Raw genomic sequence first — 15,187 nt, forward strand, 5'->3', positions numbered from 1 at the left:
AATAAAATTTTCAATATGAGACGAAAAACAGCTCCGGTTTACAAAATAGGAGATTTGGTGCTCGTAAAAGTAACTAATTTCAAAAATGATGGAAACAGTAAGAAATTAGTCGAAAAATATAAAGGGCCATTCAAGATAAAACAGAATTTAGGAAATGATAGATATAAAGTATGTGAAGAATTAGGGTCAGAAAGGTGCCAAAACGCAAACCGTTATGAGGGAGTCATCGGTGTGGAACATCTCAAACCGTTCACAGTGAGAGACGACAATTAGTGAGTGAAAATCCAGTCATAATTTAGGGATTGAAACTAAATTCATGATGAGGAGTTGAAGTTGGGGATTAAACCAACCGGCAATGATAACTCAGGGATTAAACTGAGTTACAAAAAAAAACAGTCATAATTTAGGGATTAAACTAAATTCATGACTGGGAGTTGAAGTTGGGGATTAAACCAACAGACACATACAGAAGTTGGGGATTAAACCAACAGACATGCATAACTTAGGGATTAAACTAAGTTATGACACATACACACATACATATACAAAAGTTGGGGATTAAACCAACGGACATAATAACTTAGGGAATAAACTAAGTTATGACACAAACACATATACAAAATATACTGTTTATATAGGTTTTCATTGGAAAGTTTGTTACAGATTGTTCTGATGGGTGTTTGAACCCATTTGAGGCCAAATGGGGTAGCAGGATGGCCGAATGTTAGGGAGTGCGTTAGGATCAGAGCTCCGGACAGCCCTGGACATTATCTTGTTGGGAGTACTGGATGGGACAGCCCTGAATATCACCTGATAAGTTTACATAAGAGGATGATACATTCTGTTAGGGAGTGCGTTAGGATCAGAGCTCCGGACAGCCCTGGACATTATCTTGTTGGGAGTACTGGATGGGACAGCCCTGAATATCACCTGATAAGTTTACATAAGAGGATGATACATTCCTTTGTGTGTTGAAATATGTTTAAGTGGGGCAGTCTGAAACTGACATTGTTGTTGAATAGACTAATAAATGTTATAAAGTTGGTGGTGTTATAAGAGTTTCAATATCGTTGTTAGCCAGTGAGGCATTCCTAACACTATCATAGCCAAAGTATTTCCCAAAATCATACTATGATATTTTTCCTAGTATGCTTTTCACCAACATCCTGAATGAATGACAGAACAATTCCAATTAATCGCATAGTTTGTTATATATAGTATCCCTTATAGAGGGTGTATCTTGGATAATGTCAATGCTTTCAGGTGGTAATTACTTGTTATATTTCATGAAAAAAATCATATTCTTACAGAATAACCTGCATCAAACAATGAAACGAATTATTGAGGAAGAAAGAGTTTTGCTTTGTATTCCTCCACTTTTATACAAAAAATGTGGGAATCGTCCAAAGAAAGAAGAAAACAAGTAGATCCTTGATGATGATAGCACGACCAGCTGTCAAGAGCGCTCGCATATAATAAATATTAGTTAAAAAGCTTCAAATCCTTTTTGTAACATATATTTATATTAAAATACTGAAAATGGAGGAAAATTTGTTGCCTCATCCAAAGAAAAATATATATATATATATATATATATATATATATATATATATATATATATATATATATATATATATATCGATCGAAACACGCATCGAGGTGGTAAATATATATATATATATATATATATATATATATATATATATATATATATATATATATATATATTTACCACCTCGATACGTGTTTCGATCACCAAGTGATCATCTTCAACGAGAAAGAGTAAAAGGAAGACAGTTTTAATCTTCATTTGATGATCACTTGGTGATCGAAACACGTGTCGGGGTGGTAAAAATAACGATATAGTGTTGGGAAAAAACTCCGGTAATATTCATTACTACACCAAAGGTTCCAGTTCATCATAGAAGAAATCAACGAAATGATTGACTCAACTGCCGAAATATTTTGGTAATTTTGTAAGATTATTCATATGGAGTGTTCCATTTAAAAAAATTCTCTTCGTTCAACCCATTTCACAGAAAGTCACCTTGTACAAATGTTATCGTGCATGAAACTTCTGTTGTTATCTGGGTTGAAAGTATAAATATGTCGAAATTTGAGTAGATATACCCAATCTGTCTGTGAACGACAATAAATTAATTATACGATTCTGTGAGAGTTTTCAGATGAACAATATGAAGCTCACTCTATTGATTGTCGTCATTGGGTTATCCTCATCCTATGCCTACTTAGCTGAAAAAGTAAGTTTTTGAACTCATAATCTATACAAAATTATTGAAATCATCTGTTCGTTTATCTGTTACTTGAGAGAGTGTATATCGAGTGGTCCAACGAAAAGTATGCACCTTGCTTTTCTCCTTTTTTTGTATTTTAACGCAAAAATGCTTGGATAGGTCAATTTTGCTTTTGAGGGGGACATATTTTAGATGTATTTTTATACCTGTGCCTTCAACCCCCTAGCGATGTTGAGTAACAACCCTAAAATTTTAAATGGAAAGTGAGATCGAGTGATATATCATTTGAAAGGGCACAAAATTCTCTTTCAACAACCTGATTTGTTGTATTTACTCAAATAGTTATGTGAAAAGCAAGAACATTTACTCGATATTTTTGGTGTTAATGAAAATTCGGAAGAAGCGGCATTTTTATCACTACTACATTCCTCAATTTCTCTCGTGCGTTTTTTGATTAAAATAACAACAGCAGATAGGTGCACAAAAAGAATTTAGGCAAACGTTCATTGATTCAGTTCTGTTGCTTTTGAGATTATTTCAACTTTACTGTGAAAATTGTTTATTCAATTCTTGAATGAGTTGAAATTGTTAAACTTCATTATCAACATAATAGTTGAGCTAGACTTACTGCTCACCTCTTTAATAACAGTCATCCCGGGAAAACTGTGAATGAAGCAGTGGAAGTCACTGTTTTGGGACATGTTGAATTGGATTATACTCAAAGTACCCGTCAGCTTGCTGCAGCCTCAGGTGTCTCCCGTTCATCCATAATACGGATATTAAAAGCCTATAAATTTCATCCGTACAAAACTAAATAAGTACAGGAACTCAATGGAGATAATCCTGATAGAAGGCTGCAATTTTGTGAACAACTGAGCCAGCTACTAATTGATGATCCACACCTATCATTCGACACGTGCTTTTCCGATGAGGGTACATTTTTTTTGAATGGAGCTGTGAATAGGCATAATTGCCGTTACTGGGATGAAAGTAACCCACACTTATTTCGAGAGGTCCATACCCAGTACCCTCAAAAAATCAATGTTTGGTGTGGCATATCAGGTAGTCATATCGTAAGGCCACTTTTTATTCCTGGGAATTTAACTGGTGATGTCTACCTGAACATGCTTGAAGAGACAATTGATCCTCTCATAACAGAAATAATTGAAAATGACCAAAATCATAATGATGATCGGCTTCATTCCCAGCAAGATGGAGCACCTCCTCACTATGTTGCTCCGGTAAGAGAGTTTTTGGATGACCGGTTTTCTGGACGGTGGATTGGAAGGGAAGGCCCCAACGAATGGCCCAACGAATGGCCTGATTTATCGCCTTCAGTCTTTTTCCTTTGGGAACACTTGAAAAATAAATGTTTTGCTACGCAGCCCGAGTCCATAGAAGATATTCGCCAACGAATTACAGCAGAGTGCAGAAGTATAACACCTGATATGCTACAGAATGTTAGAAATAGATTTGAACAAAATCTGTATTATTATATGGAAGCAAATGGGTCACATTTTCAGCACTTGCTGAAGTAGGATTCTACTAAGTCAATTACACATTTCAAAGTACTGGGTTGTAGTTGTTTTTCTTCATAATACCTACATGTTTGAGTGAAATACAACAACAACAACAATATATCACTCGACCCCACTTTCCATTTAAAATTTTAAGATTGTTACTCACCCTCGCTAGGGGGTTGAAAGCACAGGTAGAAAAATACATCTGAAATGTGTCCCCCTCATAAGCAAAATTGACATGTCCGATCATTTTTGCGTTGAGTAACAAAAAAAGGAGAAAAGCAAGGTGCATTCTTTCCGCTGGACCACTCTGTATACTCGTATGAATATATTATTTTCATGACTTGGAGATGCTTTCAAAAAACCATTGGAACTATTCTGAAAGATTTTTATCAGTATAAAATATACTATGAAACTGGTCTGTACCAGATGATACTCGATGAAAATACATTACGAGGGTGCCTGAAAAATTTTCAACCTAACAAAGATACAAGATATCTTTTCAGATTTTTTTTCTCTTTTTTTTAAACTCTACACATTTCTCCCATCGACGCTCTCATGTCTGTAACCCGTCCAAATAGTACGCGGCGTTTTTTCTCTGCAAAATAATTGTTCACGAAGGTGATTGCCTCTCCATTTAATAAAAATCACTGTTCTCCGACCGCAGTTTCTAGATGAGAGAACAAAAAGAAGTTGCTTGGGGCTAGATCTGGTGAGAGAGGCGAATGCTCGAACAATTAAAACCGTAATTCGTGGATTTTTGCCATTGCAACCGCTAAGGTGTGAAACGGTGCGTTGTCTTGGTGAAACATGATTTTTTTTCTATAAATGTGGCCGTTTTTGCGCAAGTGATGCTTGCAGCTCATCAAGTAATGATGCATAGTATACTCCTGTAATGGTTTTTTCTTATTGAAATAATCGATTTGAATAACTTCATGACTATCTCAAGAATCAGTCGTAATTACTTTCCCAGCCGAAAAAACAGTTGTTGCTTTTTTTGGAGCCGGTTTCCCTCTGGCAGTTCACTGTTTGGGTTGTATTTTTTTGAGGCGTATAATGGTGTATCCAAGTTTCATCTACAGTAATTAATCGGCACCAAAACTTGGATTCATTCCGCCTGAACTGCGCCAACAGATCTTTGGAAATGTTAATTCGAACACTTTTTTGGTCAAACCCAACGCGCAAACAGCTCCCTCATGTATGAATCTCCATTTAATATGTGACAAACATTTTTTAACACGTTCGTAACCTCTTCTATCTCTCTCACTTTGATTAGGCAGTCGTTCAGCACCATTTGGTGAACTTTGGCGATGTTTCCGTCGGTAGCTGCAGTTTTTGGACATCCCGAACGTTCATCGTCTCCCAAGCTCTTACGGACACGTTCAAATTCAGCTGTCCAAAATTTCACTTCGGTAAATGATGGTGCATAGTCCCCATACATAGGATCTAACTCATTTCTCATTTGCGTATTGCTTTTCAAAAACAAATATTTAAAGACAGCTCGATACTTAATTTTGTCCATCAACACATCAACTCACTCAGACGACTGTTACCATAACAACTGCGCGTCCAAAATGACTGAAACTTTGGAGAGAAACTGTCAACATATGAACAAAGAAATTTACTAGCTTTCATCAACGAGTGCTACTATCTTCATTTCGAAGTCAGAAGCTTTTCAGACAACCATCTTATATATAACGTGTTTCATTACACATTGGTCCAATATTTCATGACAATCCATGATATCGTATTTGAGTAATTCTCGTGAAATTTCCACTGAATAATAAACCTCCAGAAAACCTATTCCATGGCTTCAATGCCATAAAATGACACTGAATTTCCAGAAATCTTCATATAGGTTCATATCAAAAATATTCTCATAGTGCTAAATTTCTTGGTCTCATTCTAGATGAAAATGTATTATGAAGAAAACACATTGAAACAATAAGAAAAAAATAGCTCCCGTAATTGAAATTTTATTCAAAACAAGAAATGTTGTACCCCTTAAATACCTTAAATTGATTTCTCATTAGTATATTGCAAATTTCACTAAATTGTATCAGTATGGAGAATGGCAACAAATTCCTTATTGGAATCAATTGAAAAACTCCAGAATAGAATTATGAGGTGAATAATATACAAGTTGAACTACAAGAAGCCTACAGTCAACTTGTATATACCAAAGAAACTATCAGATTCGTCATCCTTTCACAAATTCAAATTATGTACCTTCATTCTTTTGGTCAAAAATAAGCTGAAACATTCAAATTTGAATTTCAAATCAATGGTGACCAACACAACCATTTGACAAGATATTTAGGCAATCTGAAATTGATGAAAATGAAAACAAATACTGGGCAAAATTAGATTTGTTATGAAGGTATCAAATTTTACAATGAGCTTCCAAATACTTTTAAAAAAAATTAATGAACAAATATTCCGGTTTATTGAAGTTTCAGGGCATACTACGATATTTTTTCTCAGTCAAAAATCAGGATTTTTTATTAGCAATTTTTTCATTGAAAAAATCACTACGCCACTGGATTCAGAGTGCCTCTAAATAGGTGTGACCAAAATTTCATGGAAAAATATTCATTATTAACAAAGTTATTACAACTCAAAAATTCGAAAACTCACACAGCTAACAGTCACAATATATCATTTTTTTTTATGATTTCAACAATAAAGTGCCGCCAGATGAAAAAAAAAAAACAAGTGACGTAAATATTTTTAATGAAAATAACGGAGGTACATTCACACAATTCAACTAACAATGAAGCAAACAATTTTAATAAACGTAACTAAAACTAATTATTAAAATGTTTCGATTCAGTGCAACAATTAATTTTAACTCATATTCTAGTAGCCTCTACTAATCCACCACGTATTTCGATACATGTGTCGTAACGCTTACGAATGTTTCTGATTACGTTCCTCAGTTCCTGAGGGCTAATATCTGTACATACCTGTCGAATTCTTGCACAAAGTTCATTTCTATCTCTTGACCGGTTTTTGTAAACCTTTTGTGTGAGAAGTCCCTAGAGAAAAAAGTCCAAAATTGTGAGGTCTGGAGATCCGGGTGGCCAACCTATAAACGGACTACCACGGCCTATCCATCGGTTTGGAAAATGTTCGTTAAGCCATTGCCTCACAGCTCTGGCATAATGAACTGAACACCCATCATCAATTAAATTTGATCGTTCATTGATTGGCAGCTCGTGAATAGCATCTCAAAACTTTGTGTTTAAAAATTGTTGAAACCTCTGCGCATTAATGTTTTCCTCAAAAAAGAAAGGACCAATAATTCGTTTGTTCAATATCCCACACCAGACGTTGATTTTTTGGGAATACTGGCTTTTACAGTTTATTACCCAGTTAGGATTAGCCGTTGCCCAATTGCGACAATTCTGTGATGACACTACTCCATTTGTAGTGAAAGTGGCTTCGTTGGTATGTGAAATATTTTTTAGGAAATTTCTATTGTCTAAATATTCCCCTTGAACCCATAAACAATATTCCAGGCGTATTGCTTCGTCTCCTTCTTAAAGTGTGTGTAAAAATTTTGGCTTGGAAGGTTTAATATTCTTCGCCTTGAGACATCTCCGAATAGTTTCTCGTGGAATATCCAAATCTAAAGTGGCATACCTTATACTGGCATTAGGACTATTTCCGAAATAATCTAAAATGATTTGATCATTCCTGTCATTCCTGTTTCGTCTTTGTACAGGATTACTTTTCAACATCATTTTTGATACTGCACCAGTTTCATTGAATATTTTATTTATTTTATTTACCGTACCGCAGCTAATACGAGGACGATCTGGATGTCTCTCATTAAATACTCTACAAACCTCTCTAGCACTTCTAACGTCATCTCCCGAAAGGCGTACAATTTCAATTTTCTCTCTTACGCTCAATCTTGCAGCCATGACACAAAATAATTCGAAGAACTGTAAGGTGAATATTGTTGACAATAGTACTCTTGAATCTTTCATAAGTGTCAAACTGTAATATCATTTCCATGGCAACTAAGATTCAAATTGAAATATTAGGTCTTAGTTTTAGTTAATTTGCGTGAAAACTTGAATGTAATTCCGTTATTTTCATTAGAAATATTTACGCTATTTGTTTTTTTTTTCATCTGGCGGCACTTTATTGTTGAAATCATAAAAAAAAATCTCATGGCTATATCTGTTGATATAGGGTGTTTTTTGTTGTTTTTGAGTTGTCATAACTTTGTTAATAATGGATATTTTTTCATGAAATTTTGGTCACGCCTGTTTAGAGTTACTCTGAATCCAGTGGCGTAGTGATTTTTTCAATAAAAAAATCGCTAATGAAAAATCCCGATTTTTGACCAAGAAAAAATATCGTAGTATGCCCTGAAACTTTAATAAACATTTCAAATGTTGTCTCGAGGTAGACCTTTCAGTACTTGAAATTTCAAAAAAAAAAATGGAAATCGGTTTACAACTTCAAATTTTAGGGGGGTGTTTCCATTAAAAATGGGCCACACTGTATATGTATATGTATGTATATTTATATTTTTTTGAAGTTTCAGTTCTAATCTTTTTTTTTTGTGTGCTCGGTTCGTACGATTTACTGATTTTTGCTTGTTGATACTGGACTGTATTTTTTTGAGATGATAACTACTGGATGGAAGCAATGTTGTTTTCAATGGAGGTTATAACTGTCTCACAACTAGTAATCGAAGCTATAAACATTGTATGTTTCTTGGGAAAATGAATTATTATTATGATTTTCATTGAGACTTTCTAGAGTTTACAAAACATCCATCAAAAACATTTTGAATCAATTCTAAACAAACGAAGATAATTATACATATATTTTAAATTTTTTCATGAACAGGAAAACATACTGTGAAGATGTTTCCAATAGATAAAAGTTAGTAACAACTGAATAAATAAAAACATATTCATCTTCAATTGGTTTTTTTGTATTTTTCAGGACTATGGCGACAAACTGCTTGCTTTGACCAAAGTATGGCACAATAAATGCGTTGTTATCACTGGAGTGACTCAGGCTCAAATAGACGAATTGAAAAATGGACAGTTTGGTGACAACGAGAATGCGAAGGTGGGGTAAATACTTAAAAATTATTCAATTCCGTACGTTTCACATTCATCGTTCAATAACATTCAGGTCTGGATGATGAAAAGGAAGTTGCACTACTGTTACTTGAATTGAAATAAGATATTTCTGTCATTTCGGTCGTTTCGGTTTTTGAGTTATATGCATTATGTTGAGCGTATGGGATGAAGTATGAGTGTGGGAAAAGAGCTTTCGCTATTATTTATGATCAGTTTAGTTAGAGCAAGCGCCAGCCATGGTGGTGAGCCAAGCCCCATGCGCACTTACTCGTTTTCGTTCTACAGTAAAAGAAAAATAACATAACAATAGGTAATAAATTGAAGTATAAAACTTCCTACATGGAAAAGAAATTTTTTTATTGATGGAGAAAAAAAATGGCTCGAAGCCTTCATACAAATGTTCACTTGTGCAGTTAGCGTTTGGCATTGTCTGAATAATTTGAGTTGATTCTGAAAAAATGTCATCGCCCAACAAAAAACCAGTCATCAAGAGTGAACTGATTTTTAAAGTGTTCAATTATTCTCAGTGTTGATTGTGAGTCGGATGCGTTATCAAATATGAAAAATTAAATATCTCTCGCTACAGGTAACACTGAATAAATTTAAAAAATAACTATCTCAACCCATTTTTTTTGTATTAGGTATTTCAATAAGAACCATTGAGAGTGGTAAAAGAAGGGGGACAATTAATTTCTGCAAATAATGGAACAGTAAAATTTTCCACCGAAAGAAAGGAGCGGCCTAGAAGAGCACCAGTAAATGATATTTCCGAGTATGAGCAATTCAATATCAGACGGATTATTTAAGACTTTCATAAGACGATAGGGTGTTGTATTACGGTAAAAAAGTTCCAACACAAAAGTTATGTCGTTTTGGAAATTGTGGCGTCCGAAACATCGCTTCGTAGAATTTTGAAAAGAGTAGGTTTCAAACGGGACTGAAAATAATAGAAAAATTTTGATAGAGGAAATGGACATCAGAGCATTGAGAATCAAGTATCTGCAAAAAATCAATCATTTTCGTAGCTAACAGCGACCAATTGTGTTTCTTGATGAAAGATACCTTCATAGTGGACATACATCTTCCAAGAAATGGATGGATGAATCAATCAAAGAGTCATTATTGTCCATGCAGGAGGTAACATGGTCTTTATACCTAATTGTCGGCTTATAATCAAATCAGGCACAACATCAGGGATTATCATTCAGAAAAGTTAATGCTAAATCCACCTGTAAATTCGGTAGTCGTGACCGATGTTGCTACATACCATAATATTCGAATTGATACATCCCCCAACACAAATTCTAGGAAGGCTGACATGGTGAAGTGGGTGCACGGAAAAAGCATTATGTTCAATCCCAACATGTTCAAACCCGAATCATACAAGTTGATCCAGGTAAATGGAATGCATCTTATTGGATACAAATTTGATGACGTTCTGCTTGAACACGGACATAACGTTCTGCGAATTTCACCCAACCATCCGAAGTTGAATCCCATTCTACTTATTTGGGCTACTTTCTGAAACAACGTGTACCAAAAGAATGTACTTAACTTCCAAGTTGAAAGATGTGAGGAAACTGGAGGAGCACGAGTTTGATCAAATTAATTCTGAGAAAAGACAAAGCGTTGCCGACATGTAGTAGATATAGAGCGGAAATATTGAGAAAATGAAACATTCACAGACGTTCAAACAGAGGTAAATACAGTGATTATAAACTTGGATGACGATATCAGCACAAGCACAAGCAGCAGTGAAGATGGAGAAAATATTTATTCAGATACTGACTGATTGAAGTTCAGTTTTGGATCATTTATATACCATTTCAATGAACTATACTACTGCCTATAATACTATATAAAATATGAAAAAAAAATCACAAAGAATTCATTTTCCATTTGCTACCCTAATGAAAACTTATTTTAAGTACAACACTGGCCGGCAAGGGGTTTATCGTATCGTAATTAAGAGAGTCTATACCTGGGTGATAGCTCGCCATCAGCCATGGCGTCTACTGTATATTTCATTAAGTTTTGTTCATATATTCAATGAAAAATAGTTTTTCTCTTTTTAACAAGTTTTTTTAGCTCAACCTGTATGTATGTATATTTGTTTGTGTGTAACTCTCAAGCTCGGGATCTTTATTCGACAGAATTATTATCGACATTATCGCTTGATCTATTCGCGGGCAGATGACGCTGTACGTAACCTCCTTGATATGATTTGAACTCACTTTACATGAATTTCTTCATTCGAAAAAAGTATTTTTTCAATAACACGCACGCCTGCTGCCTTATTTGTAACCCTCCTTTGCGCGTTTGCTGTTGCTTGGTAGCTGATTTTCAGGATCCCTCTCCGAAATCGGAAAATATCAATGGTCATTTTTGTTCTAAACAATAAACGGCTGATTGATCTCAAAGCTCAGATGGAATAAATATAGTTTGAAAGACTAAAAAACACTCTTTTAAAGCGTGTTAGAAATCACACGTTGAAAGGTGAGACCTCGTTAATCCTCGGCTCGCACATGTTTCGACTTCTGAGCGTTGTTGTTCGTAGGGGTGCAACAGCTGGTTAACGGTAAAACAAAATTTTTCAAACAGATAATCAATTTTTATATTTTTTCAGATTGTCGAACGTGAAAATATCTGAAATAAAGTCGAAAATACTTTTGATTTTCTGCACAATATTTCTCATACTCGTATACCGTCTTCTTCATAAATAATTCTCTTTTTTTTACAGAGATACATATTATGCCTGTGGATGTTTTCGGATGTGGTGAGTGACATTTTTTTTTAATATTCTCTTGTTTTTATAGCCACTCCATTTACTCAGTGTCATTGCTTCTCGAGTTTCAAAGCCGTGAATTTTTGGAATTTTTTCCTGACTTTTCGCTGGCGCCAGTGGCTAGCTTCTTCAGAGATTTAACCATCATGGCTTGCTGTCCTATGACTACCTTTGAGGCTTCGTAAAGCGTATTTATGCCTTGTCAGGTAATCAGTTGTATTTGTACCTGTATCTGTACGTGTATTTGTACCTGTACTTGCACTTGTACCTACACTCGTACCTGCACTCATACCTGCACTTGAACCTGGAACATTAACAATCTTGCTGCCGGTTGTTCTGTTCGTTATTCTAGAACTCCTTGAAATGGGGTTCCATATTCGATTGAGGTTCACCGCTTCTTCTTTTCTGTTGGAATTCTCCGTGTGTTTGTGGATCTCTATTGCCTCCCGTACCAGTCGGCTATGGTATCCCTGGTTGTGGGGGCAATTAGTTCTGTGTTTTCAAACAAAATTATGTGGTCTCCTTCACTAAGTGCGTGTTCTGCCACAGCTGACTTGTCCGTTTGGCCTAGTCTGCAGTTCCTTTTAAGCTCTTTCAGTCTTGTTTCCATGGATCGTTTGGTGGTTCCGATATATGCCTTTCCACGAGTGCGCGGTATGCGATAGACCCCTGCTGCTAATAATGGGTCCCTTTTGTCTTTAGCCGACCTGTGGCTTTGTTGTATCTTCCTCGTGGGTTTGAAGACTGTTTCGATGTCCTGTCTGGTCCAATAGTTTTCCAATTCTGTCCGTGACCCTAGGGATAAACGGTTGATATGCGCGTGAAACTATCTGATCTTTTTCGCTTTCTGAACCGTGTTGGCCTTTCGGTTTCATGGCTTTTCTGGTCTCGGAGGCACTGCATCAATTCAATCTGAAGGTCACTTCAAAGTATTTCAGTTCCCTCTCCAGATGTTCTGGTTCACATATTCTCCGAGCCCGTAACGTTAGAGTTGAGATGACCACTCTCTTTTGGCTAGGATGGTGGTTCGATAGTGCGTGCAAGTATCTATTTGTGTGTGTGCGTTTTCGATACACTTTGTGGTTAGTCTGGTACACTTTACGAAGCCTGAAACGTAGTCATCGGATAGCAAGCCATGATGATTAAACCTCTGAAGAAGACAGCCAGTCGCGCCAGCGAAACGTTAGGAAAAAATTCCAAAAATCCACGGCTTTCAAACTCGAAAAGCAGTGACACTGAAAACCTCAGTCGTGAAAGTGTAAACCATTTTGTCAACTCCATTTACTAATAAAATATTTCATTTCACTGAACTATCAACATCATCGATTGACAACAATGATTTTTCAGCTTAGACCTGACTTCACCATAAACATTCCATTATTGAAGGAAGTGATGCCAAAAAAACTGGTCGGACTAACACAAAAGTACCTGGAATGTTTGAACGATACAACTTCTGGTAAGAATTCAGAAAATATCAAGAACAATTATAAACCAATCGGAAATAATCAAGCAAGTCAAACGCGTTGAAATCAATTGAGTCTCAGGCATACTGCTCTATTTGGGTCGGATCTTTCCTGCGCTGATGACAGATGGTACTTCAAAACTGGTCTGTAAAGGATCTACTCGATTGATTTCAGCGTGGTTTGGCTGCTGGATGAAAGAAAACCATCTTCAAGACTAAGTTCTGTCCAGCTTGGTATTAGCCGTGAAATTATTCGTTTTTTGGCAAGCACTCACCAAAATCTACTGTGTAGGTACGTTGGGACGGATAAATGTTTTGATATATCATTTCGAAAAATCAATTTTTTCATACTCGTAACTTCTTATATACCAAATGCAATTCATACGAATATCTTATTGTATAGTTTGATATCGATTTTTTTCACTAGACCAATTCACATTTTTTTCAGCTGGTACTGAACCGTATGAAAAAACTTTTGGAATAGCGAAATGTATCTACAATGCAAATCCTGAAGTAAGTATTACCATTTGAATCTTGATCTTTGTCAAGTATCTGATCAAAATGAATAATTACGTATTTTTTCACACTACGTGAACTATAATTTCCAAAAAATTGCCTCGTATTTATAGTCTATCATACTTGGCTTCGCATTGAGAGCAGAAAACATATGCCTACATCTTTTCCCTCAGCTTATCCATGAAGAAGGTTTTCGTTTTCACACGAAAGATGTGCGTTTGAAGATATTAGGGCTGATATAAGGGCTTTGTTCTCTAGATAGTTCTAGAAGAGTTCACAATATTTGAGGGTATTCAAAAGAATATTCAAAAGAATAACATTTTAGAATATCCTGAAACATTTTGGGATGTTTAAGAACACTCTAAAACATTCTGAAACGTCCTCAAACGTTACAGATCTTTGGAAATGATCAGGGGGGCTTCTCATAATTTATCCGTACAGAAATTTTTCGTTTTCACTTGTCAGGAATGCTTTTGAAGGTGAAGGAGCCATAAGTTTTACCCTCTGGAAACTTCTGGATCCAGTGTATTCGAAAACATTCCACAACTTCGGGGGACATTTCGGAATATCTTGAACTATTCTGAAAGAAGGCGTAATGTTTAGCCATTATATGGAAAGTTTGAAAACATACCCGAATATCCCAAATCACCCTGTAGAAATCAAGGGAATTCTATATTGTGGTTGCCTCCTGTTCAACATCCATGAAAAACATCCCCGTTTGAAAAATTTCAGTCTAAAAATCTTAAACAGTTCAGAATTATCGAAAGTATTCGAGAGCAATCTATAACATTCTAGAACATCCTAGAACACTCTAGATCTAGAATGTTCGAAAACTGTCTGACTCGTTCGAAAATATCCTGGAATATCCCAGACTTTTGTTGATGAATCAAGGGAGTTATATGGGATAGTGCTTTCGGAAATACATGTTTTTATTTCCGAAACAACTATACCATATAACTCCCTTGATTCATCAACAAAAGTCTGAGATATTCCAGGATATTTTCGAACGAGTCACTCAAGTTTCTGGGTATTGAAGTGAGTTATAACATATATGATGGGGAGCATTTTATTCACATCATATGGTCGATTAGATTAGAATATTAAAAGCATTTATTCCATTTCAGGATTTCCTCATGTTCTGAATTACCAACAATGAAGAACTGGATTCGTCAAAGTTGATAACTGTCATTTACTCTGGATGATTTTTCTGAATTCATTCAATAAACGATTCTCCTAATTGATATTTTGAGTTTCATTTTTAAATTCCAATTTTGAAGTGGTGTTTTTATTGAATATGAAGACCTTCACGCACAGGTTTTGAAACTTGAGAGACCAACCCCATGAAATGAAATGGATTATAATCAATGCACAAATGGTAAGTCCTGATTAGGTACTGTCGTTAACAGTCTTGATGATGTCTTTTGAAGTGATGGTGATGATTGTGGATGTTTTCCATTGTACCTGATCAGCTTCTTGTGTCTGAAAGTTACTTCTCTGCATGATCTACACATCTGTGTACAGAGTTAATTCTTTTGAAA

General features: G+C 35.5%; 1 protein-coding gene across 1 annotated transcript; it reads left to right on the forward strand.

Annotated features, from left to right (window-relative positions):
- The first annotated feature begins 2,101 nt into the window (after positions 1–2,101).
- Positions 2,102–14,890, forward strand: LOC111512887 (uncharacterized). Its single transcript, XM_074182016.1, has 6 exons — positions 2,102–2,261; positions 8,744–8,872; positions 11,627–11,662; positions 13,019–13,127; positions 13,582–13,646; positions 14,774–14,890. The coding sequence occupies exons 1-6, from the start codon at positions 2,187–2,189 to the stop codon at positions 14,789–14,791; spliced, it is 432 nt and encodes a 143-aa protein (XP_074038117.1). The 5' UTR covers positions 2,102–2,186; the 3' UTR covers positions 14,792–14,890.
- The last annotated feature ends 297 nt before the right edge of the window (positions 14,891–15,187 follow it).

Source organism: Leptinotarsa decemlineata, unplaced genomic scaffold (genome assembly GCF_025532065.1).
Source record: "Leptinotarsa decemlineata unplaced genomic scaffold, Ldec_3_MD MMD2_tig00026328_RagTag_RagTag, whole genome shotgun sequence".
NCBI lineage: Eukaryota > Metazoa > Arthropoda > Insecta > Coleoptera > Chrysomelidae > Leptinotarsa > Leptinotarsa decemlineata.